The sequence below is a fragment of the Somniosus microcephalus genome, unplaced genomic scaffold (genome assembly GCF_052327205.1).
Source record: "Somniosus microcephalus isolate GS21.2 unplaced genomic scaffold, FLI_Smic_1.0 unresolved_chr3, whole genome shotgun sequence".
Classification (NCBI taxonomy): Eukaryota; Metazoa; Chordata; class Chondrichthyes; order Squaliformes; family Somniosidae; genus Somniosus; species Somniosus microcephalus.
Window position 1 is genome coordinate 21933330 of NW_028225181.1, and position 27931 is coordinate 21961260.

The 27931-nt window shown below is 49.1% G+C and overlaps 1 protein-coding gene across 1 annotated transcript in view; it reads left to right on the forward strand.

Moving 5' to 3' along the window:
* The window catches only part of LOC147091301 (ATP-dependent RNA helicase DDX19A-like), a 75712-nt gene that overhangs the window by 47432 nt on the left and 349 nt on the right, over positions 1-27931 (forward strand). Inside the window, exons 8-10 of the mRNA XM_085976723.1 lie at positions 24942-25179; positions 26200-26362; positions 26484-26675. Coding sequence (XP_085832849.1) covers positions 24942-25179; positions 26200-26362; positions 26484-26675 — 593 coding nt within the window. The remainder of the gene's footprint in view (positions 1-24941; positions 25180-26199; positions 26363-26483; positions 26676-27931) is intronic.

Below are 27931 nucleotides of genomic sequence, written 5' to 3' on the forward strand. Positions count from 1 at the left end.
AGGAGGATGTCATGAAACTCCAGTACGATTTGGACAGGTTAGATGATTGGGCAGAAACATGGCAAATGCACTATAATGTGGATAAATGTGAGGGTAGCAACTTTGGTGGCAAAAACAGGAAGGCACATTATTATTTGAATGGCAATAGATTGGGAGAAGGGGAAGTGCAAAGAGACCTGGGTGTTCTTGTGCACCAGTCGCTGAAGGTAAGCATGCAGGTGCAGCAGGCGGTTAAGAAGGCAAATGGTATGTTGGCCTTCATAGCAAGAGGGTTCGCGTACAGGAACAAGGATGTCTTGCTACAGTTGTACAGGGCCTTGGTGAGACCGCACCTTGAGTATTGTGTGCAGTTTTGGTCGCCTTATCTGAGGAAGGACGTACTTGCCATGGAAGGAGTGCAGCGAAGATTCACCAGGCTGATACCTGGGATGGCAGGAATGACGTATGAGGAGAGATTGTGTCGATTGGGCTTATACTCACTGGAGTTTAGAAGATTGAGAGGGGATCTCACCGAAACCTATAAAATTCTGACAGGCCTGGACAGACTAGATGCTGGAAGGATGTTCCCGATGGTCGGGGAGTCCAGAACCAGGGGTCACAGTCTAAGGATAAGGGGTAGGACATTTAGGACTGAAATGAGGAGGAATTTCTTCACCCAGAGAGTGGTGAACCTGTGGAATTCTCTACCACAGAAGGCAGTAGAGGCCAGTTCATTACATATATTCAAGAAAGAGTTGGATATATTTCTTAAGGCTAAAGGGATCAAGGGATATGGGGAGAAGGCAGGGGCAGGGTACTGAATTTCAATGATCAGCCATGATCTCATTGACTGGCGGAGCAGGCTCGAAGGGCGAAATGGCCCACTCCTGCTCCTATCTTCTATGTTTCTATGTTTATCAGAGGAAGGCAGCAGCAGCCAACTTCCTGGCATCAGGGGTGGCTCTGCTGCACAGGACGGGAGGAAAAAGAGGGGTAGAGCTATAGTAATAGGGGATTCTATTGTAAGGGGAATAGATAGGCGTTTCTGCGGCCGCAAACGAGTCTCCAGGATGGTGTGTTGCCTCCCTGGTGCAAGGGTCAAGGATGTCTCCGAGCGGCTGCAGAACATCTTGGAAGGGGAGGGTGAACAGCCAGTTGTCGTGGTGCATATAGGTACCAACGATATAGGTAAAAAATGGGATGAGGTCCTAAAAGCTGAATATAGGGAGTTGGGAGGTAAATTAAAAAATAGGACCTCAAAGGTAGTAATCTCAGGATTGCTACCAGTGCCACGTGCTAGTCAGAGTAGAAATAGAAGGATATTTCAGATGAATACGTGGCTAGAGGAATGGTGCCCGGGGGAGGGATTCAAATTCCTGGGACATTGGAACCGGTTCTGGGGGAGGTGGGACCAGTACAAACCGGACGGTTTGCACCTGGGCAGGGCCGGGACCGATGTCCTAGGGGAAGTGTTTGCTAGTGCTCTGGGGGAGAGTTTAAACTAAAATGGCAGGGAGTTGGGAACCTGAGCAGAGGGACAGAGGAAAGGGAAACCAGGATAAAAGCAAAAGATAGGAAGGAGAAAAACCAAAAGTGGCAGTCAGAGAAATCAACAGTTTAAATCAAACATGGCCACAGTAAATAATAAATCGAATAGGTCTAAGAGCGTTAATAAAACAAGCCTGAAGGCTTTGTGTCTTAATGTGAGGAGCATTCGTAATAAGGTGGATGAATTAGCTGCGCAAATAGAGGTAAACGATTATGATTTGATTAGGATTACGGAAACATGGCTCCAGGGTGGCCAAGGCTAGGAACTCAACATCCAGGGGTATTCAATATTCAGGAAAGATGGGCAAAAAGGAAAGGGAGGTGGGGTAGCATTGCTGGTTAAAGAAGGGATTAACACAATTGTAAGGAAGGATATTAGCTCTGATGATGTGGAATCTGTATGGGTAGAACTGAGAAATACCAAGGGGCAGAAAACGTTAGTGGGAATGGTATATAGACCTCCAAACAGTAATGCGGAGGTTGGGGATGGCATTAAAAGGGAAATTAGAGAAGCGTGCAATAAGGGCACAGCAGTCATCATGGGTGACTTTAATCTACAAATAAATTGGGCTAATTAAATTAGTAACAATATTCTGGAGGAGGAATTCCTGGAGTGTTTACGGGATGGTTTCCTGGACCAATATGTCGAGGAACCAACCAGAGATCAGGCCATCTTAGACTGGGTATTATGTAACGAGAAAGGATTAATTAACAATCTTGTTGTACGAGGTCCCTTGGGTCGGAGCGATCATAATATGATAGAATTCTTCATAAAATGGAGAATGAAGTTGTTGACTCAGAGACTAGGGTCCTGAATTTAAATGAAGGAAACTACGGTGGTCTGAGGCGCGCGTTGGGTAGGATTGATTGTGGAATGTCACTCAAAGGGTTGACGGTGGATAGGCAATGGCAAACATTCAAAGACCGCATGGATGAACTACAGAATTTGTTCATCCCAGTTTGGCATAAAAATAAAACAAAAAAGGTGACTCAACCGTGGCTAACAAGGGAAATCAGGGATAGCATAAGATCCAAGGAGAGGACATTCAAATTGGCCAGAAAAAGCAGTAAACCTGAGGATTGGGAGCAGTTTAGGATTCAACAAAGGAGGACAAAGGTATTAATTAAGAAAGGGAAAATAGAGTATGAGAGTAAGCTTTCAGGGAACATAAAAACTGACTGTAAATGCTTTTATAGATATGTGAAGAGAAAAAGTTTGGGGAAGTCAAGCATAGGTCCCTTGCAGTCAGAATCAGGGGAATTTATAATGGGGAACAAAGAAATGGCAGACCAATTAAATATATATTTTGGTTCTGTCTTCACAAAGGAGGACACAAATAACCTCCCAGAGATGTCGGGGAACATAGGGTCTGATGAAAGGGAGGAACTGAAAGAAATCAGTATTTGTAGGGAAATGGTGTTAGGAAAATTGATGGGACTGAAGGCCGATAAATCCCCAGGGCCTGATAATCTACATCCTAGGGTACTTAAAGAAGTGGCCCTAGAAATAGTAGATGCATTGCTGATCATCTTCCAACATTCGATGTAATCTGTAACAGTACCCATGGATTGGAGGGTAGCTAATGTTACCCCACTATTCAAAAAAGGTGGTAGAGAGAAAACGGGGAATTACAGACCGGTAAGCCTGACATCGGTAGTGGGGAAAATGCTAGAGTCCATTATAAAAGATGCAATAGCAGAGCACTTGGAAAACAGTGACAAGATCGGACAAAGTCAACATGGATTTACAAAGGGTAAATCGTGCTTGACTAATCTACTGGAATTTTTTGAGGATGTAACTGGTAAAATAGATAAGGGAGAAGGATGTGGTGTATTTGGACTTTCAGAAGGCTTTCGATAAGGTCCCGCATAAGAGATTAGCGTGTAAAGTTAAGGCACATGGGATTGGGGGCAAGGTACTGACTTGGATAGAGAACTGGTTGGCAGACAGAAAGCAAAGAGTTGGAATAAACGGGTCTTTTTCCGAGTGGCAGGCAGTGACTAGTGGGGTACCGCAGGGATCGGTCCTGGGACCCCAGCTATTCACAATATATATTAATGATCTAGACAAGGGAACTAGATGTAATATCTCCAAATTTGCAGATGACACAAAGCTGGGTGGGCGTGTGTGCTATGAGGAGGCTGCTGAGAAACTCCAGGATGATTTGGACAGGTTGGGTGATTGGGCAGATGCATAGCAGATGCAATAAAACGTGGATAAATGTGAGGTTATCCACTTTGGTGGCAAAAACAGGAAGGCAGATTATATCTGAATGGCAATAGATTGGGAGAAGGGGAAGTGCAACGAGACCTGGGTGTCCTTGTGCACCAGTCGCTGAAGGTAAGCATGCAGGTGCAGCAGGCGGTTAAGAAGGCAAATGGTATGTTGGCCTTCGTAGCGAGAGGGTTTGTGTACAGGAACAAGGATGTCTTGCTGCAGTTGTACAGGGCCTTGGTGAGACCACACCTTGAGTATTGTGTGCAGTTTTGGTCGCCTTATCTGAGGAAGGACATTCTTGCCATAGGAGGAGTTCAGCGAAGATTCACCAGGCTGATACCTGGGATGGCAGGAATGACGTATGAGGAGAGATTGGGTCGATTGGGCTTATACTCGCTGGAGTTTAGAAGAATGAGAGGGGATCTCATCGAAACTTATAAAATTCTAACGGGACTAGACAGACTAGATGCTGGAAGGATGTTCCCGATGGTCGGGGAGTCCAGAACCAGGGGTCACAGTCTAAGGATAAGGGGTAGGCCATTTAGGACAGAGATGAGGAGGAATTTCTTCACCCAGAGAGTGGTGAACCTGTGGAATTCTCTATCACAGAAGGCAGTAGAGGCCAATTCATTAAATATATTCAAGAAGGAGTTGGATATATTTCTTAAGGCTAAAGGGATCAAGGGGTATGGGGAGAAAGCAGGGACCGGGTACTGAATTTGGATGATCAGCCATGATCGCATTGAATGGCGGAGCAGGCTCGAGGGGCCGAATGGCCTACTCCTGCTCCTATCTTCTATGTTTCTATGTATCTAATACTATATTTAACTTTTGTTAGCCACGGTTGGACCACTTTTCCTGTGGGGTTCTTGTGCCTTAAAGGAATGTATATTTGTTGTAAATTATGTATTAATTCTTTAAATGCTAGCCGTTACTTCTCTACTGTCATACCTTTTAATATAGTTTCCTCAATCTACTTTAGCCAACTCGCCCCTCACACCTACATAGTTTGCTTTGTTTAGATTTAAGACCCTAGTTTTGGATTGAACTAAATCACTTTCAAACTCAATGTAAAATTCTATCATATTATGGTCACTCTTCCCTAAAAGCCCCTTTACTACAAGGTTATTAATTAACCCTTTCTCGTTGCACAATACTAGATCTAAAATAGCCTGTTCCCTGGTCAGCTTGCTAATCCATCCTGCAGGCTTAAGAACATAAGAAGTAGGAGCAGGAGTAGGCCATACGGCCCCTCGGGCCTGCTCCGCCATTCAATAGGATCATGGCTGATCTGAATCTAGACTCACGTCCACTTCCCTGCCCTCTCCCCGTAACCCCTAATTCCCTTATCTGCTAGGAAAATGTCTATCTCCATTTTAAATTTATTTAATGTTGCAGCTTCCACAGCTCTCTGAGGTAGCAAATTCCATAGATTTATTACCCTCTGAGTGAAGAAGTTTCTCCTCATCTCAGTTTTGAAAGGGCAGCTCCTTATTCTAAGATTATGCCCCCTAGTTCTAGTCTCACCCATCAGTGGAAACATCCTCACCGCATCCACCCGATCAAGCCCCCTCACAATCTTATATGTTTCGATAAGATCGCCTCTCATTCTTCTGAACTCTAATGAGTAGAGGCCCAACCTACTCAACCTTTCCTCATACGTAAACCCCCTCATCTCTGGAATCAACCGAGTGAACCTTCTCTGTACCGCCACGAGAGCAAGTATATCTTTTCTTAAATATGGAAACCAAAACTGCACGCAGTATTCCAGGTGTGGCCTCACCAATACCCTGTATAACTGCAGCAAGACTTCCCTGTTTTTATACTCCATCCCCCTCGCAATAAAAGCCAAGATTCCATTGGCCTTCCTGATCACCTGCTGCACCTGCATACTAACCTTCTGTGTTTCATGCACCAGGACCCCCAGATCCCTTTGTACTGTAGCACTTTGCAGTTTCTCTTCATTTAGATAATAACTTGCTCTTTGATTTTTTCTGCCAAAGTGCATAACCTCACACTTTACAACATTATATTCCATCTGCCAAATCTCTGCCCACTCACTTAGCCTGTCTATGTCCTTTTGCAGGTTTTTTATATCCTCCTCACTCACTGCTTTCCCTCCCATCTTTGTATCCCTCATCCACACAGGCAGCAAGAACCTCATACCATTAGGCCAAGGGCAAAGGCTGAGGCTCCTCCAGCACTGCACCTGAGGTCCCCTTACTTGCCTGAGTTGCAGTCACACCCTCCTCTCACTGACCACTAACCAGACCTGTACCACTAAGGGGTGTGACTGCCTCCTGGATCAAAGTGTCCAGGTAACTCTTCCCCATCCCTGATGCCCCGCAATGTTTGCACCTCAGACTCCAGCTCAAAAACTCTGAGCTGAAGTTCCTCAAGATGCAGGCACTTACTGTAGATGTGGTTGTCCGGGATCACAATGCTCTCCACAAACTCCCACATGCTGCAGTTGCGGCACACCACCTGCACTGCCATCCCTGTATGACCTGGTTTTATTTAATTAAATTTGTAATTAGGTATCTTAGTGTAGTTTCTTAACTACTTACTTGATCTAGATTAAGTTATGGGTACTGAAATTAAATATCTACCTGTAACACACAGCACTACAAGTAGTGTAAACAAAAAGCAGCAACTCCTTCCCCCCTCTCCAAATTCCCACTCTTTCCAAATTCCCAAATTAAACGCTCTGTTTAATTACACTCTGTTTTAATCCCGCTCTGTGTATCAGAGTGTTACAGTGAGGGTGTGATGTACATCAGTGAGGGTGTAACTTATCTAGATTTTCAAAAAGCCTTCGGAAAGGTACCATATAATAGACTGATGAACAAGGTCAGAGAATGCGGAGTCAGGGGACAAGTAGCAGAATGGATTGCTAGCTGGCTTCAGGACAGAAAGTAGAGAGTAGGGGTAAAGGGTAGCTATTCACAGTGGCAGAAGGTGGGTAGTGGTGTTCCACAAGGATCAGTGCCGAGACCACTGCTGTTCACAATTTACATTAACGATTTAGACTTTTTGGAATCAAAATCACAACTTCTAAATTTGCGGATGACACCAAATAGTTAATACTAAGGAGGACTGCAACAAATTACAGGAGGACATTAATAAACGTGCAGAATGGGCATATAATTGGCGAATGAAGTTCGACACAGTGCGAGGTATTACATTTTGTTAGGAAGAATAGGGAGGTCACATCACTTGGAGGGTGCGAGTCTAGGTGGGGTAGAGGAACAAAGGGATCTCGGAGAACAAATACACAAATCACTAAAAGTTGCGACACAGGTTAGCAAGGCCATTAAAAAAGCAAACCAAGCACTAGGGTTTATTTCTAGAGGGATAGAATTGAAAAGTAGGGAAGTTATGCTAAACCTGTATCGAACCTTGGTTAGACCACACTTGGAGTACTGCGTGCAGTTCTGTTCGTCCTACAGTTCTGGTCGCCATATTATAAAAAGAGGCACTGGAGAGGGGGCAGAGAAGATTTACACGGATGTTACCAGAAATGCGAGGGTATACATATCAGGAAAGGATGAACAGGCTGGGTCTCTTTTCTCTTGAAGAAAGAAGGCTGAGGGGTGACCTAATAGAGGTCTTTAAAATTAGGAAAGGTTTTGATAGAGTGGATACAGAGAGAATGTTTCCAGTTGTGGGGAAGAGCATAACTAGAGGCCATCAAGATAAGATCGTCACCAAGAAATCCAATAGGGAATTCAGGACAAACTTCTTTACCCAGAGAGTGGTGAGAATGTGGAACTCGCTCCCACAGGGAGTGGTTGAAGCGAATAGTATCGATGCATTTAAGGGGAGGCTGGACAAGCACATGAGGGAGAAGGGAATAGAGGGTTATGCTGATAGGTTTACATGAGGAAAGACAGGAGGAGGCTCAAGTGGAGCATAAATGCCAGCATGGACTGGTTGGGTCGAATGGACTGTTTCTGTGCTGTATATCTTATTTAATCCTATGTGTTACAGTGAGGGGTGTGGGGTATATCAGCGTGTTACAGTGAGGGGTGTGGGGTATGTCAGTGTTACAGTGAGGGGGTGTGGGGTATATGAGAGTGTTACAGTGAGGGGTGTGGGGTATATCAGTGTTACAGTGAGGGGTGTGGGGTATATCAGTGTGTTACAGTGAGGGGTGTGGGGTATATCAATGTGTTACAGTGAGGGGTGTGGGGTATATCAGTGTTACAGTGAGGGGTGTGGGGTATATCAATGTGTTACAGTGAGGGGTGTGGGGTATATCAGTGTTACAGTGAGGGGTGTGGGGTATATCAGAGTGTTACAGTGAGGGGTGTGGGGTATATCAGCGTGTTACAGTGAGAGGTGTGGGGTATATCAGCGTGTTACAGTGAGGGGTGTGGGGTATATCAGTGTGTTACAGTGAGGGGTGTGGGGTATATCAGTGTGTTACAGTGAGGGGTGGGGTATATCAGTGTTACAGTGAGGGGTGTGGGGTATATCAGTGTTACAGTGAGGGGTGTGGGGTATATCAGTGTGTTACAGTGAGGGGTGTGGGGTGTATCAGAGTGTTACAGTGAGGGGTGTGGGGTATATCAATGTGTTACAGTGAGGGGTGTGGGGTATATCAGTGTTACAGTGAGGGGTGTGGGGTATATCAGTGTTACAGTGAGGGGTGTGGGGTATATCAGTGTTACAGTGAGGGGTGTGGGGTATATCAGAGTGTTACAGTGAGGGGTGTGGGGAGTGTTACAGTAAGGATAAAATAGCGGAGCACTTGACAAATGGGGAAAGGATCGGACAGAGTCAACATGGATTTACAAAGGGTAAATCGTGTTTGACTAATCTGCTGGAATTTTTTGAGGAAGTAACTGGTAAAATAGATGGGGGAGAGCCAGTGGATGTGGTGTACCTTGACTTCCAGAAAGCCTTCGATAAGGTTCCACACAAAAGATTATCATGCAAAATTAAGGCTCATGGGATTGGGGGCAAAGTATTAACGTGGATAGAGAACTGGCTGGCGGATAGAAAACAGAGAGTTGGAATAAACGGCTCGTTTTCGGAGTGGCAGGCAGTGACCAGCGGGGTGCTGCAAGGATCTGTCCTGGGACCCCAGCTGTTCACAATATATATAAATGATCTGGATCAGGGAATTGGATGCAATATTTCCAAATTCGCTGACGACACTAAACTAGGAGGAGGGGTGGGCTCTGATGAGGATGTCAGGAGGCTACAGTGCGATTTGGACAGGTTGGGGGAATGGGCGGATACGTGGCAGATGCACTATAATGTGGATAAATGCGAGGTTATCCACTTTGGGGGTAAAAACAGGAGGGTAGATTATTATCTAAATGGCAATAGATTGGGAGATGGGGAAGTGCAGAGGGACCTGGGTGTTCTTGTGCACCAGTCACTGAAGGAGAGCATGCAGGTGCAACAGGCGATTAAGAAGGCAAATGGTATGTTGGCCTTCATATCAAGGGGGTTCGAGTATAGGAATAGGGATACCTTACTACAGCTGTACAAGGTGCTGGTGAGACCGCATCTGGAGTATTGTGTACAGTTTTGGTCGCCCCATATGCGGAAGGATGTTCTTGCCATGGAAAGAGTGCAGCGGCGATTCACCAGGCTGATACCTGGAATGGCGGGAATGACCTACGAGGAGAGACTGAATAGTTTGGGCTTGTACTCACTGGAGTTTAGAAGATTGAGAGGGGATCTCATCGAAACATATAAAATTATGGCAGGCCTGGACAGGCTGAATTCAGAGAGAATGTTTCCAATGGCAGGGGAGCACAGAACCAGGGGCCACAGTCTAAAAATAGCGGGCAAATCATTTAAAACAGAGATGAGGAAGAATTTCTTCACTCAAAGAGTGGTGAGCCTGTGGAATTCCCTGCCACAGAGGGCTGTGAAGGCTAATTCAATAAATATTTTCAAGAGAGAATTGGATATATTTCTGAAGGCTAAGGGGATTAAGGGTTACGGAGAAAAGGCGGGGACGGGGTACTGAACTGGTAAGATCAGCTAAGATCTCAGACGAAGATCAGCCATGATCTCATTGAATGGCGGAGCAGGCTCGAAGGGCCGAATGGCCGACTCCTCTTCCTATCTCTATGTATGTTTCTATGTATATCAGCGTGTTACAGTGAGGGGTGTGGGGTATATCAGAGTGTTACAGTGAGGGGTGTGGGGTATATCAGCGTGTTACAGTGAGAGGTGTGGGGTATATCAGCGTGTTACAGTGAGGGGTGTGGGGTATATCAGTGTTACAGTGAGGGGTGTGGGGTATATCAGTGTTACAGTGAGGGGTGTGGGGTATATCAGTGTTACAGTGAGGGGTGTGGGGTATATCAGTGTTACAGTGAGGGGTGTGGGGTATATCAGTGTTACAGTGAGGGGTGTGGGGTATATCAGTGTGTTAGTGAGGGGTGTGGGGTATATCAGTGTTACAGTGAGGGGTGTGGGGTATATCAGTGTTACAGTGAGGGGTGTGGGGTATATCAGTGTTACAGTGAGGGGTGTGAGGTATATCAGTGTGTTAGTGAGGGGTGTGGGGTATATCAGTGTGTTAGTGAGGGGTGTGGGGTATATCAGTGTGTTACAGTGAGGGGTGTGGGGTATATCTGTGTTAGTGAGGGGTGTGGGGTATATCAGTGTTACAGTGAGGGGTGTGGGGTATATCAGTGTGTTAGTGAGGGGTGTGGGGTATATCAGTGTGTTACAGTGAGGGGTGTGGGGTATATCAGTGTGTTAGTGAGGGGTGTGGGGTATATCAGTGTGTTAGTGAGGGGTGTGGGGTATGTCACTGTGTTACAGTGAGGGGTGTGGGGTATATCAGTGTTACAGTGAGGGGTGTGGGGTATATCAGTGTGTTACAGTGAGGGGTGTGGGGTATATCAGTGTTACAGTGAGGGGTGTGGGGTATATCAGTGTTACAGTGAGGGGTGTGGGGTATATCAGTGTTACAGTGAGGGGTGTGGGGTATATCAGTGTTACAGTGAGGGGTGTGGGGTATATCAGTGTGTTACAGTGAGGGTGTGGGGTATATCGGAGTGTTACAGTGAGGGGTGTGGGGTATATCAGTGTGTTACAGTGAGGGGTGTGGGGTATATCAGTGTTACAGTGAGGGGTGTGGGGTATATCAGTGTGTTACAGTGAGGGTGTGGGGTATATCGGAGTGTTACAGTGAGGGGTGTGGGGTATATCAGTGTTACAGTGAGGGGTGTGGGGTATATCAGCGTGTTATAGTGAGGGGTGTGGGGTATATCAGTGTTACAGTGAGGGGTGTGGGGTATATCAGAGTGTTATAGTGAGGGGTGTGGGGTATATCAGTGTTACAGTGAGGGGTGTGGGGTATATCAGTGTTACAGTGAGCGGTGTGGGGTATATCAGTGTTACAGTGAGGGGTGTGGGGTATATCAGTGTTACAGTGAGGGCTGTGGGGTATATCAGAGTTTACAGTGAGGGGTGTGGGGTATATCGGTGTTAAAGTGAGGGGTGTGGGGTATATCAGAGTGTTACAGTGAGGGGTGTGGGGTATATCAATGTTACAGTGAGGGGTGTGGGGTATATCAGTGTTACAGTGAGGGGTGTGGGGTATATCAGAGTGTTATAGTGAGGGGTGTGGGGTATATCAATGTTACAGTGAGGGGTGTGGGGTATATCAGTGTTACAGTGAGGGGTGTGGGGTATATCAGTGTTACAGTGAGGGGTGTGGGGTATATCAGTGTTACAGTGAGGGGTGTGGGGTATATCAGTGTTATAGTGAGGGGTGTGGGGTATATCAGTGTTACAGTGAGGTGTGTGGGGTATATCAGTGTTACAGTGAGGGGTGTGGGGTATATCAGTGTTACAGTGAGGGGTGTGGGGTATATCAGTGTTATAGTGAGGGGTGTGGGGTATATCAGTGTTACAGTGAGGTGTGTGGGGTATATCAGTGTTACAGTGAGGGGTGTGGGGTATATCAGTGTTACAGTGAGGGGTGTGGGGTATATCAGTGTTACAGTGAGGGGTGTGGGGTATATCAGTGTTATAGTGAGGGGTGTGGGGTATATCAGTGTTACAGTGAGGTGTGTGGGGTATATCAGTGTTACAGTGAGGGGTGTGGGGTATATCAGTGTTACAGTGAGGGGTGTGGGGTATATCAGTGTTACAGTGAGGGGTGTGGGGTATTTCAGTGTTACAGTGAGGGGTGTGGGGTACATCAATGTTACAGTGAGGGGTGTGGGGTATATCAACGTGTTACAGTGAGGGGTGTGGGGTATATCAGTGTGTTCCAGTGAGGGGTGTGGGGTATATCAGAGTGTTACAGTGAGGGGTGTGGGGTATATCAGTGTTACAGTGAGGGGTGTGGGGTATATCAGTGTTACAGTGAGGGGTGTGGGATATATCAGTGTTGCAGTGAGGTGTGTGGGGTATATCAGTGTTACAGTGAGGGGTGTGGGGTATATCAGTGTTACAGTGAGGGGTGTGGGCTATATCAGTGTTACAGTGAGGGGTGTGGGGTATTTCAGTGTTACAGTGAGGGGTGTGGGGTACATCAATGTTACAGTGAGGGGTGTGGGGTATATCAGTGTTACAGTGAGGGGTGTGGGGTATATCAGTGTTACAGTGAGGGGTGTGGGGTATATCAGTGTTACAGTGAGGGGTGTGGGGTATATCAGTGTTACAGTGAGGGGTGTGGGGTATATCAGTGTGTTACAGTGAGGGTGTGGGGTATATCGGAGTGTTACAGTGAGGGGTGTGGGGTATATCAGTGTGTTACAGTGAGGGGTGTGGGGTATATCAGTGTTACAGTGAGGGGTGTGGGGTATATCAGTGTGTTACAGTGAGGGTGTGGGGTATATCAGTGTTACAGTGAGGGGTGTGGGGTATATCAGTGTTACAGTGAGGGGTGTGGGGTATATCAGTGTGTTACAGTGAGGGTGTGGGGTATATCGGAGTGTTACAGTGAGGGGTGTGGGGTATATCAGTGTGTTACAGTGAGGGGTGTGGGGTATATCGGAGTGTTACAGTGAGGGGTGTGGGGTATATCAGTGTGTTACAGTGAGGGGTGTGGGGTATATCAGCGTGTTATAGTGAGGGGTGTGGGGTATATCAGTGTTACAGTGAGGGGTGTGGGATATATCAGTGTTGCAGTGAGGTGTGTGGGGTATATCAGTGTTACAGTGAGGGGTGTGGGGTATATCAGTGTTACAGTGAGGGGTGTGGGGTATATCAGTGTTACAGTGAGGGGTGTGGGGTATTTCAGTGTTACAGTGAGGGGTGTGGGGTACATCAATGTTACAGTGAGGGGTGTGGGGTATATCAGTGTTACAGTGAGGGGTGTGGGGTATATCAGTGTTACAGTGAGGGGTGTGGGGTATATCAGTGTTACAGTGAGGGGTGTGGGGTATATCAGTGTTACAGTGAGGGGTGTGGGGTATATCAGTGTGTTACAGTGAGGGTGTGGGGTATATCGGAGTGTTACAGTGAGGGGTGTGGGGTATATCAGTGTGTTACAGTGAGGGGTGTGGGGTATATCGGAGTGTTACAGTGAGGGGTGTGGGGTATATCAGTGTGTTACAGTGAGGGGTGTGGGGTATATCAGCGTGTTATAGTGAGGGGTGTGGGGTATATCAGTGTTACAGTGAGGGGTGTGGGGTATATCAGAGTGTTATAGTGAGCGGTGTGGGGTATATCAGTGTTACAGTGAGGGGTGTGGGGTATATCAGAGTGTTACAGTGAGGGGTGTGGGGTATATCAGAGTTACAGTGAGGGGTGTGGTGTATATCAGTGTTACAGTGAGGGCTGTGGGGTATATCAGAGTGTTACAGTGAGGGGTGTGGGGTATATCGGTGTTACAGTGAGGGGTGTGGGGTATATCAGAGTGTTATAGTGAGGGGTGTGGGGTATATCAATGTTACAGTGAGGGGTGTGGGGTATATCAGTGTTACAGTGAGGGGTGTGGGGTATATCAGAGTGTTATAGTGAGGGGTGTGGGGTATATCAATGTTACAGTGAGGGGTGTGGGGTATATCAGTGTTACAGTGAGGGGTGTGGGGTATATCAGTATTACAGTGAGGGGTGTGGGGTATATCAGTGTTATAGTGAGGGGTGTGGGGTATATCAGTGTTACAGTGAGGTGTGTGGGGTATACCAGTGTTACAGTGAGGGGTGTGGGGTATATCAGTGTTACAGTGAGGGGTGTGGGGTATATCAGTGTTACAGTGAGGGGTGTGGGGTATATCAGTGTTATAGTGAGGGGTGTGGGGTATATCAGTGTTACAGTGAGGTGTGTGGGGTATATCAGTGTTACAGTGAGGGGTGTGGGGTATATCAGTGTTACAGTGAGGGGTGTGGGGTATATCAGTGTTACAGTGAGGGGTGTGGGGTATTTCAGTGTTACAGTGAGGGGTGTGGGGTGCATCAATGTTACAGTGAGGGGTGTGGGGTATATCAACGTGTTACAGTGAGGGGTGTGGGGTATATCAGTGTGTTCCAGTGAGGGGTGTGGGGTATATCAGAGTGTTACAGTGAGGGGTGTGGGGTATATCAGTGTTACAGTGAGGGGTGTGGGGTATATCAGTGTTATAGTGAGGGGTGTGGGGTATATCAGTGTTACAGTGAGGGGTGTGGGGTATATCAGTGTTATAGTGAGGGGTGTGGGGTATATCAGTGTTACAGTGAGGGGTGTGGGGTATATCAGTGTTACAGTGAGGGGTGTGAGGTATATCAGTGTGACAGTGAGGGGTGTGGGGTATATCAGTGATACAGTGAGGGGTGTGGGGTATATCAGTGTTACAGTGAGGGGTGTGGGGTATATCAGTGTTACAGTGAGGGGTGTGGGGTATATCAGTGTTATAGTGAGGGGTGTGGGGTATATCAGTGTTACAGTGAGGTGTGTGGGGTATATCAGTGTTACAGTGAGGGGTGTGGGGTATATCAGTGTTACAGTGAGGGGTGTGGGGTATATCAGTGTTACAGTGAGGGGTGTGGGGTATATCAGTGTTACAGTGAGGGGTGTGGGATATATCAGTGTTACAGTGAGGTGTGTGGGGTATATCAGTGTTACAGTGAGGGGTGTGGGGTATATCAGTGTTACAGTGAGGGGTGTGGGGTATATCAGTGTTACAGTGAGGGGTGTGGGGTATTTCAGTGTTACAGTGAGGGGTGTGGGGTACATCAATGTTACAGTGAGGGGTGTGGGGTATATCAGTGTTACAGTGAGGGGTGTGGGGTATATCAGTGTTACAGTGAGGGGTGTGGGGTATATCAGTGTTACAGTGAGGGGTGTGGGGTATATCAGTGTGTTACAGTGAGGGGTGTGGGGTATATCAGTGTTACAGTGAGGGGTGTGGGGTATATCAGTGTTACAGTGAGGGGTGTGGGGTATATCAGTGTTACAGTGAGGGGTGTGGGGTATATCAGTGTGTTACAGTGAGGGGTGTGGGGTATATCAGTGTTACAGTGAGGGGTGTGGGGTATATCAGTGTAACAGTGAGGGGTGTGGGGTATATCAGTGTGTTACAGTGAGGGGTGTGGGGTATATCAGTGTTACAGTGAGGGGTGTGGGGTATATCAGTGTTACAGTGAGGGGTGTGGGGTATATCAGTGTTACAGTGAGAGGTGTGGGGTATATCAGTGTTACAGTGAGGGGTGTGGGGTATATCAGTGTTACAGTGAGGGGTGTGGGGTATATCAGTGTTACAGTGAGGGGTGTGGGGTATATCTGTTACAGTGAGGGGTGTGGGGTATATCAGCATGTTACAGTGAGGGGTGTGGGGTATATCAGTGTTACAGTGAGGGGTGTGGGGTATATCAGTGTGTTACAGTGAGGGGTGTGGGGTATATCAGTGTTACAGTGAGGGGTGTGGGGTATATCTGTTACAGTGAGGGGTGTGGGGTATATCAGTGTTACAGTGAGGGGTGTGGGGTATATCAGTGTTACAGTGAGGGGTGTGGGGTATATCAGTGTTACAGTGAGGGGTGTGGGGTATATCAGTGTTACAGTGAGGGGTGTGGGGTATATCAGTGTGTTACAGTGAGGGGTGTGGGGTATATCAGTGTTACAGTGAGGGGTGTGGGGTATATCAGTGTGTTACAGTGAGGGGTGTGGGGTATATCAGTGTTACAGTGAGGGGTGTGGGGTATATCAGTGTTACAGTGAGGGGTGTGGGGTATATCAGTGTTACAGTGAGGGGTGTGGGGTATATCAGTGTTACAGTGAGGGGTGTGGGGTATATCAGTGTGTTACAGTGAGGGGTGTGGGGTATATCAGTGTTACAGTGAGGGGTGTGGGGTATATCAGTGTTACAGTGAGGGGTGTGGGGTATATCAGTGTGTTACAGTGAGGGGTGTGGGGTATATCAGTGTTACCGTGAGGGGTGTGGGGTATATCAGTGTGTTACAGTGAGGGGTGTGGGGTATATCAGTGTTACAGTGAGGGGTGTGGGGTATATCAGTGTGTTACAGTGAGGGGTGTGGGGTATATCAGTGTTACAGTGAGGGGTGTGGGGTATATCAGTGTTACAGTGAGGGGTGTGGGGTATATCAGTGTTACAGTGAGGGGTGTGGGGTATATCAGTGTTACAGTGAGGGGTGTGGGGTATATCAGTGTTACAGTGAGGGGTGTGAGGTATATCAGTGTTACAGTGAGGGGTGTGGGGTATATCAGTGTTACAGTGACGGGTGTGGTGTATATCAGTGTTACAGTGAAGGGTGTGGGGTATATCAGTGTTACAGTGAGGGGTGTGGGGTATATCAGTGTTACAGTGAGGGGTGTGGGGTATATCAGTGTTACAGTGAGGGGTGTGGGGTATATCAGTGTTACAGTGAGGGGTGTGGGGTATATCAGTGTTACAGTGAGGGGTGTGGGGTATATCAGAGTGTTACAGTGAGGGGTGTGGGGTATATCAGTGTTACAGTGAGGGGTGTGGGGTATATCAGTGTTACAGTGAGGGGTGTGGGGTATATCAGAGTGTTATACAGGAAACTTTGTGCTATCTGGCAGCGACGGGACCGAGCTGTTGCCGTCCCATCAAAACTGTCGGACAAACCAGCGCTAATGTTGAAACATACGGAGGTTTTGAGCTCCGTATCTGGCAACAAACCCTGTTGCTTAGCAACAGCTTCTAAACAGTCGGCCGTACCTTGCAAGCGTCTCTGTGGCTTAGCAACAGCTTCAGCGAGACCTTGCAGAGCTTGACTGTTGAGAAAAAAGCAACGAAAAGAAAAAAAACCTTACGAAACGGCTCCTGATTTTTGCCGGTGGCTCGAGCATTCCGGACAGTTAACCTCCGGATAAACCAAAGTTTCCTGTAGTGAGGGGTATGAGGTATATTAGTGTTACCGTGAGGGGTGTGAGGTATATTAGTGTTACCGTGAGGGGTGTGGGTTATATCAGTGTTACAGTGAGGGTGTGAGGTATATCGGTGTTACAGTGAGGGGTGTGGGGTATATCGGTGTTACAGTGAGGAGTGTGGGGTATATCAGTGTTACAGTGAGGAGTGTGAGGTATATCGGTGTTACAGTGAGGGGTGTGGGGTATATCGGTGTTACAGTGAGGGGTGTGGGGTATATCGGTGTTACAGTGAGGGGTGTGGGGTATATTAGTGTTACAGTGAGGGGTGTGAGGTATATCGGTGTTACAGTGAGGGGTGTGGGGTATATCAGTGTTACAGTGAGGGGTGTGAGGTATATCGGTGTTACAGTGAGGGGTGTGGGGTATATCGGTGTTACAGTGAGGGGTGTGGGGTATATCGGTGTTACAGTGAGGGGTGTGGGGTATGTCAGTGTTACAGTGAGGGGTGTGTGGTATATCAGTGTTACAGTGAGGGGTGTGAGGTATATCAGTGTTAGAGTGAGGGGTGTGGGGTATATCGGTGTTACAGTGAGGGGTGTGGGGTATATCAGTGTTAGTGAGGGGTGTGGGGTATATCAGTGTGTTACAGTGAGGGGTGTGTGGTATATCAGTGTTACAGTGAGGGGTGTGGGGTATATCAGTGTTACAGTGAGGGGTGTGGGGTATATCAGTGTTACAGTGAGGGGTGTGGGGTATATCAGTGTTACAGTGAGGGGTGTGTGGTATATCAGTGTGTTACAGTGAGGGGTGTGGTGTATATCAGTGTTACAGTGAGGGGTGTGGGGTATATCGGTGTTACAGTGAGGGTGTGAGGTATATTGGTGTTACAGTGAGGGGTGTGGGGTATATCGGTGTTACAGTGAGGGGTGTGGGGTATATCAGTGTTACAGTGAGGGGGTGTGGGGTATATCAGTGTGTTACAGTGAGGGGTGTGGGGTATATCAGTGTTACAGTGAGGGGTGTGGGGTATATCAGTGTTACAGTGAGGGTGTGGGGTATATCAGTGTTACAGTGAGGGGTGTGGGGTATATCAGTGTGTTACAGTGAGGGGTGTGGGCTATATCAGTGTTACAGTGAGGGGTGTGGGGTATATCAGTGTTACAGTGAGGGGTGTGAGGTAATATCAGTGTTACAGTGAGGGTGTGGGGTATATCAGTGTTACAGTGAGGGGTGTGGGCTATATCAGTGTTACAGTGAGGGGGTGTGGGGTATATCAGTGTTACAGTGAGGGGTGTGAGGTATATCGGTGTTACAGTGAGGGGTGTGAGGTATATCGGTGTTACAGTGAGGGGGTGTGGGGGTATATCAGTGTTACAGTGAGGGGTGTGGGCTATATCAGTGTTACAGTGAGGGGTGTGAGGTATATCGGTGTTACAGTGAGGGGTGTGGGGTATATCCGTGTGTTACAGTGAGGGGTGTGGGCTGTATCAGTGTTACAGTGAGGGGTGTGGGGTATATCAGTGTTACAGTGAGGGGGTGTGGGGTATATCAGTGTGTTACAGTGAGGGGTGTGGGGTATATCAGTGTTACAGTGAGGGGTGTGAGGTATATCGGTGTTACAGTGAGGGGGTGTGGGGTATATCAGTGTTACAGTGAGGGGGTGTGGGGTATATCAGTGTTACAGTGAGGGGGTGTGGGGTATATCAGTGTTACAGTGAGGGGGTGTGGGGTATATCGGTGTTACAGTGAGGGGGGTGTGGGGTATATCAGTGTTACAGTGAGGGGTGTGGGGTATATCAGTGTGTTACAGTGAGGGGTGTGGGGTATATCAGTGTTACAGTGAGGGGGTGTGGGGTATATCAGTGTTACAGTGAGGGGTGTGGGGTATATCAGTGTTACAGTGAGGGGTGTGCGGTATATCAGTGTGTTACAGTGAGGGGTGTGGGGTATATCAGTGTTACAGTGAGGGGGTGTGCGGTATATCAGTGTGTTACAGTGAGGGGTGTGAGGTATATCGGTGTTACAGTGAGGGGTGTGGGGTATATCAGTGTTACAGTGAGGGGTGTGGGGTATATCAGTGTTACAGTGAGGGGGTGTGGGGTATATCAGTGTTACAGTGAGGGGTGTGGGGTATATCAGTGTTACAGTGAGGGGGTGTGGGGGTATATCAGTGTTACAGTGAGGGGTGTGGGGTATATCAGTGTTACAGTGAGGGGTGTGGGGTATATCAGTGTTACAGTGAGGGGTGTGGGGTATATCAGTGTTACAGTGAGGGGTGTGGGGTATATCAGTGTTACAGTGAGGGGTGTGGGGTATATCAGTGTGTTACAGTGAGGGGTGTGGGGTATATCAGTGTTACAGTGAGGGGTGTGGGGTATATCAGTGTTACAGTGAGGGGTGTGGGGTATATCAGTGTTACAGTGAGGGGGTGTGGGGTATATCAGTGTTACAGTGAGGGGGTGTGGGGTATATCGGTGTTACAGTGAGGGGTGTGGGGTATATCAGTGTTACAGTGAGGGGTGTGGGGTATATCAGTGTTACAGTGAGGGGGTGTGGGGTATATCAGTGTTACAGTGAGGGGGTGTGGGGTATATCGGTGTTACAGTGAGGGGTGTGGGGTATATCAGTGTTACAGTGAGGGGTGTGGGGTATATCAGTGTTACAGTGAGGGGTGTGGGGTATATCAGTGTTACAGTGAGGGGTGTGGGGTATATCAGTGTTACAGTGAGGGGTGTGGGGTATATCAGTGTTACAGTGAGGGGTGTGGGGTATATCAGTGTTACAGTGAGGGGTGTGGGGTATATCAGTGTTACAGTGAGGGGTGTGGGGTATATCAGTGTTACAGTGAGGGGTGTGAGGTATATCAGTGTTACAGTGAGGGGTGTGGGGTATATCAGTGTTACAGTGAGGGGTGTGGGGTATATCAGTGTGTTACAGTGAGGGGTGTGGGGTATATCAGAGTGTTACAGTGAGGGGTGTGGGATATATCAGTGTTACAGTGAGGGGTGTGGGGTATATCAGTGTTACAGTGAGGGGTGTGGGGTATATCAGTGTTACAGTGAGGGGTGTGGGGTATATCAGTGTTACAGTGAGGGGTGTGGGGTATATCAGTGTTACAGTGAGGGTGTGGGGTATTTCAGTGTTACAGTGAGGGGTGTGGGGTATATCAGTGTTACAGTGAGGGGTGTGAGGTATATCAGTGTTACAGTGAGGGGTGTGGGGTATATCAGAGTTACAGTGAGGGGTGTGAGGTATATCGGTGTTACAGTGAGGGGTGTGGGGTATATCAGTGTTACAGTGAGGGGTGTGGGGTATATCAGTGTTACAGTGAGGGGTGTGGGGTATATCAGTGTTACAGTGAGGGGTGTGGGGTATATCAGTGTTACAGTGAGGGGTGTGGGGTATATCAGAGTGTTACAGTGAGGGGTGTGGGGTATATCAGTGTTACAGTGAGGGGTGTGGGGTATATCAGTGTTACAGTGAGGGGTGTGAGGTATATCAGTGTTACAGTGAGGGGTGTGGGGTATATCAGTGTTACAGTGAGGGGTGTGGGGTATATCAGTGTTACAGTGAGGGGTGTGGGCTATATCAGTGTTACAGTGAGGGGTGTGGGGTATATCAGTGTTACAGTGAGGGGTGTGGGATATATCAGTGTTACAGTGAGGGGTGTGGGGTATATCAGTGTTACAGTGAGGGGTGTGGGGTATATCAGTGTTACAGTGAGGGGTGTGGGGTATATCAGTGTTACAGTGAGGAGTGTGGGGTATATCAGAGTGTTACAGTGAGGGTGTGGGGTATATCAGAGTGTTACAGTGAGGGTGTGGGCTATATCAGTGTTACAGTGAGGGTGTGGGCTATATCAGTGTTACAGTGAGGGGTGTGGGTATATCAGTGTTACAGTGAGGGGTGTGGGGTATATCAGTGTGTTACAGTGAGGGGTGTGGGGTATATCAGTGTTACAGTGAGGGGTGTGGGGTATATCAGTGTGTTACAGTGAGGGGTGTGGGGTATATCAGTGTTACAGTGAGGAGTGTGGGGTATATCAGAGTGTTACAGTGAGGGTGTGGGCTATATCAGTGTTACAGTGAGGGGTGTGGGGTATATCAGTGTTACAGTGAGGGGTGTGGGGTATATCAGTGTTACAGTGAGGGGTGTGGGGTATATCAGAGTGTTACAGTGAGGGTGTGGGCTATATCAGTGTTACAGTGAGGGTGTGGGCTATATCAGTGTTACAGTGAGGGGTGTGGGGTATATCAGTGTTACAGTGAGGGGTGTGGGGTATATCAGTGTTACAGTGAGGGGTGTGGGGTATATCAGTGTTACAGTGAGGGGTGTGGGGTATATCAGAGTGTTACAGTGAGGGTGTGGGCTATATCAGTGTTACAGTGAGGGTGTGGGCTATATCAGTGTTACAGTGAGGGGTGTGGGGTATATCAGTGTTACAGTGAGGGGTGTGGGGTATATCAGTGTTACAGTGAGGGGTGTGGGGTATATCAGTGTTACAGTGAGGGGTGTGGGGTATATCGGTGTTACAGTGAGGGGGTGTGGGGTATATCAGTGTTACAGTGAGGGGTGTGGGGTATATCAGTGTTACAGTGAGGGGTGTGGGGTATATCAGAGTGTTACAGTGAGGGGTGTGGGGTATATCAGTGTTACAGTGAGGGGTGTGGGGTATATCAGTGTTACAGTGAGGGGTGTGAGGTATATCAGTGTTACAGTGAGGGGTGTGGGGTATATCAGAGTGTTACAGTGAGGGGTGTGGGGTATATCAGAGTGTTACAGTGAGGGGTGTGGGGTATATCGGTGTTACAGTGAGGAGTGTGGGGTATATCAGTGTTACAGTGAGGGGTGTGGGGTATATCAGTGTTACAGTGAGGGGTGTGGGGTATATCAGAGTGTTACAGTGAGGGGTGTGGGGTATATCAGTGTTACAGTGAGGGGTGTGGGGTATATCAGTGTTACAGTGAGGGGTGTGGGGTATATCAGTGTTACAGTGAGGGGTGTGGGGTATATCAGTGTTACAGTGAGGGGTGTGGGATATATCAGTGTGTTACAGTGAGGGGTGTGGGGTATATCGGTGTTACAGTGAGGGGTGTGGGGTATATCGGTGTTACAGTGAGGGGTGTGGGGTATATCGGTGTTACAGTGAGGGGGTGTGAGGTATATCGGTGTTACAGTGAGGGGTGTGGGATATATCAGTGTGTTACAGTGAGGGGTGTGGGGTATATCGGTGTTACAGTGAGGGGTGTGGGGTATATCGGTGTTACAGTGAGGGGTGTGGGGTATATCGGTGTTACAGTGAGGGGTGTGGGGTATATCAGTGTTACAGTGAGGGGTGTGGGGTATATCGGTGTTACAGTGAGGGGTGTGGGCTATATCGGTGTTACAGTGAGGGGTGTGGGGTATATCAGTGTTACAGTGAAGGGTGTGGGGTATATCAGTGTTACAGTGAGGGGTGTGAGGTATATCAGTGTTACAGTGAGGGGTGTGGGGTATATCAGTGTTACAGTGAGGGGTGTGGGCTATATCGGTGTTACAGTGAGGGGTGTGGGGTATATCAGCGTGTTACAGTGAGGGGTGTGAGGTATATCAGTGTTACAGTGAGGGGTGTGGGGTATATCAGTGTGTTACAGTGAGGGTGTGAGGTATATCAGTGTTACAGTGAGGGGTGTGGGGTATATCAGTGTTACAGTGAGGAGTGTGGGGTATATCAGAGTGTTACAGTGAGGGGTGTGGGGTATATCAGAGTGTTACAGTGAGGGGTGTGGGGTATATCAGTGTTACAGTGAGGGGTGTGGGGTATATCAGTGTTACAGTGAGGGGTGTGGGGTATATCAGAGTGTTACAGTGAGGGGTGTGGGGTATATCAGAGTGTTACAGTGAGGGGTGTGGGGTATATCAGTGTGTTACAGTGAGGGGTGTGGGGTATATCAGAGTGTTACAGTGAGGGGTGTGGGGATATCAGAGTGTTACAGTGAGGGGTGTGGGGTATATCAGTGTTACAGTGAGGGGTGTGGGGTATATCAGTGTGTTACAGTGAGGGGTGTGGGGTATATCAGAGTGTTACAGTGAGGGGTGTGGGGTATATCAGTGTTACAGTGAGGGGTGTGGGGTATATCAGTGTTACAGTGAGGGGTGTGGGGTATATCAGTGTTACAGTGAGGGGTGTGGGGTATATCAGTGTTACAGTGAGGGGTGTGAGGTATATCAGTGTTACAGTGAGGGGTGTGGGGTATATCAGTGTTACAGTGAGGGGTGTGGGGTATATCGGTGTTACAGTGAGGGGTGTGGGCTATATCGGTGTTACAGTGAGGGGTGTGGGGTATATCGGTGTTACAGTGAGGGGTGTGGGCTATATCAGTGTTACAGTGAGGGGTGTGGGGTATATCGGTGTTACAGTGAGGGGTGTGGGCTATATCGGTGTTACAGTGAGGGGTGTGGGCTATATCAGTGTTACAGTGAAGGGTGTGGGGTATATCAGTGTGTTACAGTGAGGGGTGTGGGGTATATCAGTGTTACAGTGAGGGGTGTGGGGTATATCAGTGTTACAGTGAGGGGTGTGGGGTATATCAGTGTTACAGTGAGGGGTGTGGGGTATATCAGTGTTACAGTGAGGGGTGTGGGGTATATCAGTGTTACAGTGAGGGGTGTGGGGTATATCAGTGTTACAGTGAGGGGTGTGGGGTATATCAGAGTGTTACAGTGAGGGGTGTGGGGTATATCAGTGTTACAGTGAGGGGTGTGGGGTATATCAGTGTTACAGTGAGGGGTGTGGGCTATATCAGTGTTACAGTGAGGGGTGTGGGGTATATCAGTGTTACAGTGAGGGGTGTGGGGTATATCAGTGTTACAGTGAGGGTGTGGGCTATATCAGTGTTACAGTGAGGGGTGTGGGGTATATCAGTGTTACAGTGAGGGGTGTGGGGTATATCAGTGTTACAGTGAGGGGTGTGGGGTATATCAGTGTTACAGTGAGGGGTGTGGGGTATATCAGTGTTACAGTGAGGGGTGTGGGGTATATCAGAGTGTTACAGTGAGGGGTGTGGGGTATATCAGTGTTACAGTGAGGGGTGTGGGGTATATCAGTGTTACAGTGAGGGGTGTGGTGTATATCAGTGTTACAGTGAGGGGTGTGGGGTATATCAGTGTTACAGTGAGGGGTGTGGGCTATATCAGTGTTACAGTGAGGGGTGTGGGGTATATCAGTGTTACAGTGAGGGGTGTGGGGTATATCAGTGTTACAGTGAGGGGTGTGGGGTATATCAGTGTTACAGTGAGGGGTGTGGGGTATATCAGTGTTACAGTGAGGGGTGTGGGCTATATCAGTGTTACAGTGAGGGGTGTGGGGTATATCAGTGTTACAGTGAGGGGTGTGGGGTATATCAGTGTTACAGTGAGGGGTGTGAGGGTATATCAGTGTTACAGTGAGGGGTGTGGGGTATATCAGAGTGTTACAGTGAGGGGTGTGGGGTATATCAGTGTTACAGTGAGGGGTGTGGGGTATATCAGTGTTACAGTGAGGGGTGTGAGGTATATCAGAGTGTTACAGTGAGGGGTGTGGGGTATATCAGAGTGTTACAGTGAGGGGTGTGGGCTATATCAGTGTTACAGTGAGGGGTGTGGGGTATATCAGTGTTACAGTGAGGGGTGTGGGCTATATCAGTGTTACAGTGAGGGGTGTGAGGTATATCAGAATCCCCAAGGAGCCCCAATATGTCTGTCTTTTATATGCTTATCGTGTCATGTACCTTCTCCCCCCTCCCCCGTCTCTCTCCTCCTTCCCCCACCCTGGCTCTATACCCCCTCCTCTACCACCCCCCGGCTTTCTCTTCTTCCCCCCCCCCCCCACTTCTCTCCTGTCCCCGCCCCCTCCCCCCGGGCTCTGTCCCCCTTCCCCGCCATCCCTCTCCCTCTCTCTCTGCCCCCGCCCCTCAGGATGCTCCCCAAGGACTGCCAACTACTCCTTTTCTCTGCCACCTTCGAGGAGCCGGTGCTGAAGTTTGCCAAGAAGATCGTGCCGGACCCCAACGTGATCAAGCTGCGCCGGGAGCAACTGACCCTGGACAACATCAAGCAATACTACATGCTGTGCAGCCATCACGAGGAGAAGTACCGGGCCCTCACCAACATCTACACTGCCATCACCATCGCTCAGGCTATCGTCTTCTGCCAGGTCTGTGTGTCCCTGAGGGAGTGGAGGGGGAGGTGTTGCTCTGTCATTGCTCGGAAGCCGGAGTAGGCCCGTTCAGCCCCCGCCAGCCTGTTACAATAGGAACAGGAGTAGGCCCATTCAGCCCCCACCAGCCTGTTACCATAGGAACAGGAGCAGGCCCGTTCAGCCCCCACGAGCCTGTTACCATAGGAACAGGAGCAGGCCCGTTCAGCCCCCACGAGCCTGTTACCATAGGAACAGGAGCAGGCCCGTTCAGCCCCCAAGAGCCTATTGCCATAGGCCCGTTCAGCCCCCACCAGCCTGTTACCATAGGAACAGGAGCAGGCCCGTTCAGCCCCCACGAGCCTGTTACCATAGGAACAGGAGCAGGCCCGTTCAGCCCCCAAGAGCCTGTCGCCATAGGCCCGTTCAGCCCCCACCAGCCTGTTGCCATAGCAACAGGAGTAGGCCCGTTCAGCCCCCACGAGCCTGTCACCATAGGCCCATTCAGCCCCCAAGAGCCTGTCGCCATAGGCCCGTTCAGCCCCCACCAGCCTGTTGCCATAGCAACAGGAGTAGGCCCGTTCAGCCCCCACGAGCCTGTCGCCATAGGCCCGTTCAGCCCCCAAGAGCCTGTCGCCATAGGCCCGTTCAGCCCCCACCAGCCTGTCACCATAGGCCCGTTCAGCCCCCACGAGCCTGTCGCCATAGGCCCGTTCAGCCCCCACGAGCCTGTCGCCATAGGCCCGTTCAGCCCCCACGAGCCTGTCGCCATAAGCCCGTTCAGCCCCCACCAGCCTGTTACCATAGGAACAGGAGCAGGCCCGTTCAGCCCCCACCAGCCTGTTACCATAGGAACAGGCCCGTTCAGCCCCCATGAGCCTGTCGCCATAGGCCCATTCAGCCCCCACCAGCCTGTTGCCATAGCAACAGGAGTAGGCCCCTTAAGCCCCCACGAGCCTGTTGCATATTTTTCTTTCTGATGGACGGTTGTGCCTGAGTTTGTTCCTTCCCCCCCCCCCCCCCCCCCCCGTGCTCTAGACCAGGAGGACTGCGCATTGGCTATCGACAAAACTGTCCAGAGACGGGCACCGTGTGGCACTTCTGAGTGGCGATCTGACGGTGAAGCAGCGGGCGTCAATCATCCAACGCTTCCGAGAGGGCAAAGAGAAGGTCCTAGTCACCACCAACGTCTGTGCCAGAGGTTTGTGCATATGTAAGGTCCTCATCCCCCAGGGTTAGTGTATCTGTAAGAATCTGATCCCCAGGCGGGGGGGTTATGTATCTGCAAGGACCTGATTAATGCAGCCTCCCCTTCGAAACAGGCATCGATGTGGAGCAGGTATCGATTGTGGTGAACTTCGACCTTCCGGTGACCGTAGAGCACAACCCTGACTGCGAGACCTACCTGCACCGGATTGGCCGCACCGGACGGTTTGGGAAGCAGGGCCTGGCGGTCAATATGGTGGATAGTAAGAGCAGTATGGCCGTCCTCCGCAAGATCCAGGAGCACTTCAGTGAGTATCCTCCCTCCACACTGTCCCGTCAAACACTCCCAGGGCAGGTACAGCACGGGTTAGGTAGAGTAAAGCTCCCTCGACACTGTCACATCAAACACTCCCAGGTCAGGTACAGCACGGGTTAGATACAGAGCAAAGCTGCATCTACACTGTCCCATCAAACACTCCCAGGGCAGGTACAGCACAGGTTAGATACAGAGTAAAGCTCCCTCTACACTGTCCCATCAAACAATCCCAGGACAGGTACAGCACGGGTTAGATACAGAGTAAAGCTCCCTCTACACTGTCCCATCAAACACTCCCAGGGCAGGTACAGCATGGGTTAGATACAGAGTAAAGCTCCCTCTACACTGTCCCATCAAACACTCCCAGGGCAGGTACAGCACGGGTTAGATACAGAGTAAAGCTCCCTCTACACTCGCAACAAACACTCCCAGGGCAGGTACAGCACGGGTTAGATACAGAGTAAAGCTCCCTCTACACTCTCCCATCAAACACTCCCAGGTCAGGTACAGCACAGGTTAGATACAGAGTAAAGCTCCCTCGACACTGTCCCATCAAACACTCCCAGGACAGGTACAGCACGGGTTAGATACAGAGTAAAGCTCCCTCGACAATGTCCCATCAAACACTCCCAGGGCAGGTACAGCACGGGTTAGATACAGAGTAAAGCTCCCTCGACAATGTCCCATCAAACACTCCCAGGGCAGGTACAGCACGGGTTAGATACAGAGTAAAGCTCCCTCTACGCTGTCCCATCAAACACTCCCAGGGCAGGTACAGCACAGGTTAGATACAGAGTAAAGCTCCCTCTACACTGTCCCATCAAACACTCCCAGGGCAGGTACAGCACGGGTTAGATACAGAGTAAAGCTCCCTCTACACTGTCCCATCAAACACTCCCAGGACAGGTACAGCACGGGTTAGATACAGAGTAAAGCTCCCTCTACACTGTCCCATCAAACACTCCCAGGGCAGGTACAGCATGGGTTAGATACAGAGTAAAGCTCCCTCTACACTGTCCCATCAAACACTCCCAGGGCAGGTACAGCACGGGTTAGATACAGAGTAAAGCTCCCTCTACACTGTCCCATCAAACACTCCCAGGGCAGGTACAGCACGGGTTAGATACAGAGTAAAGCTCCCTCTACACTGTCCCATCAAACACTCCCAGGGCAGGTACAGCACGGGTTTGATACAGAGTAAAGCTCCCTCTACACTGTCCCATCAAACACTCCCAGGGCAGGTACAGC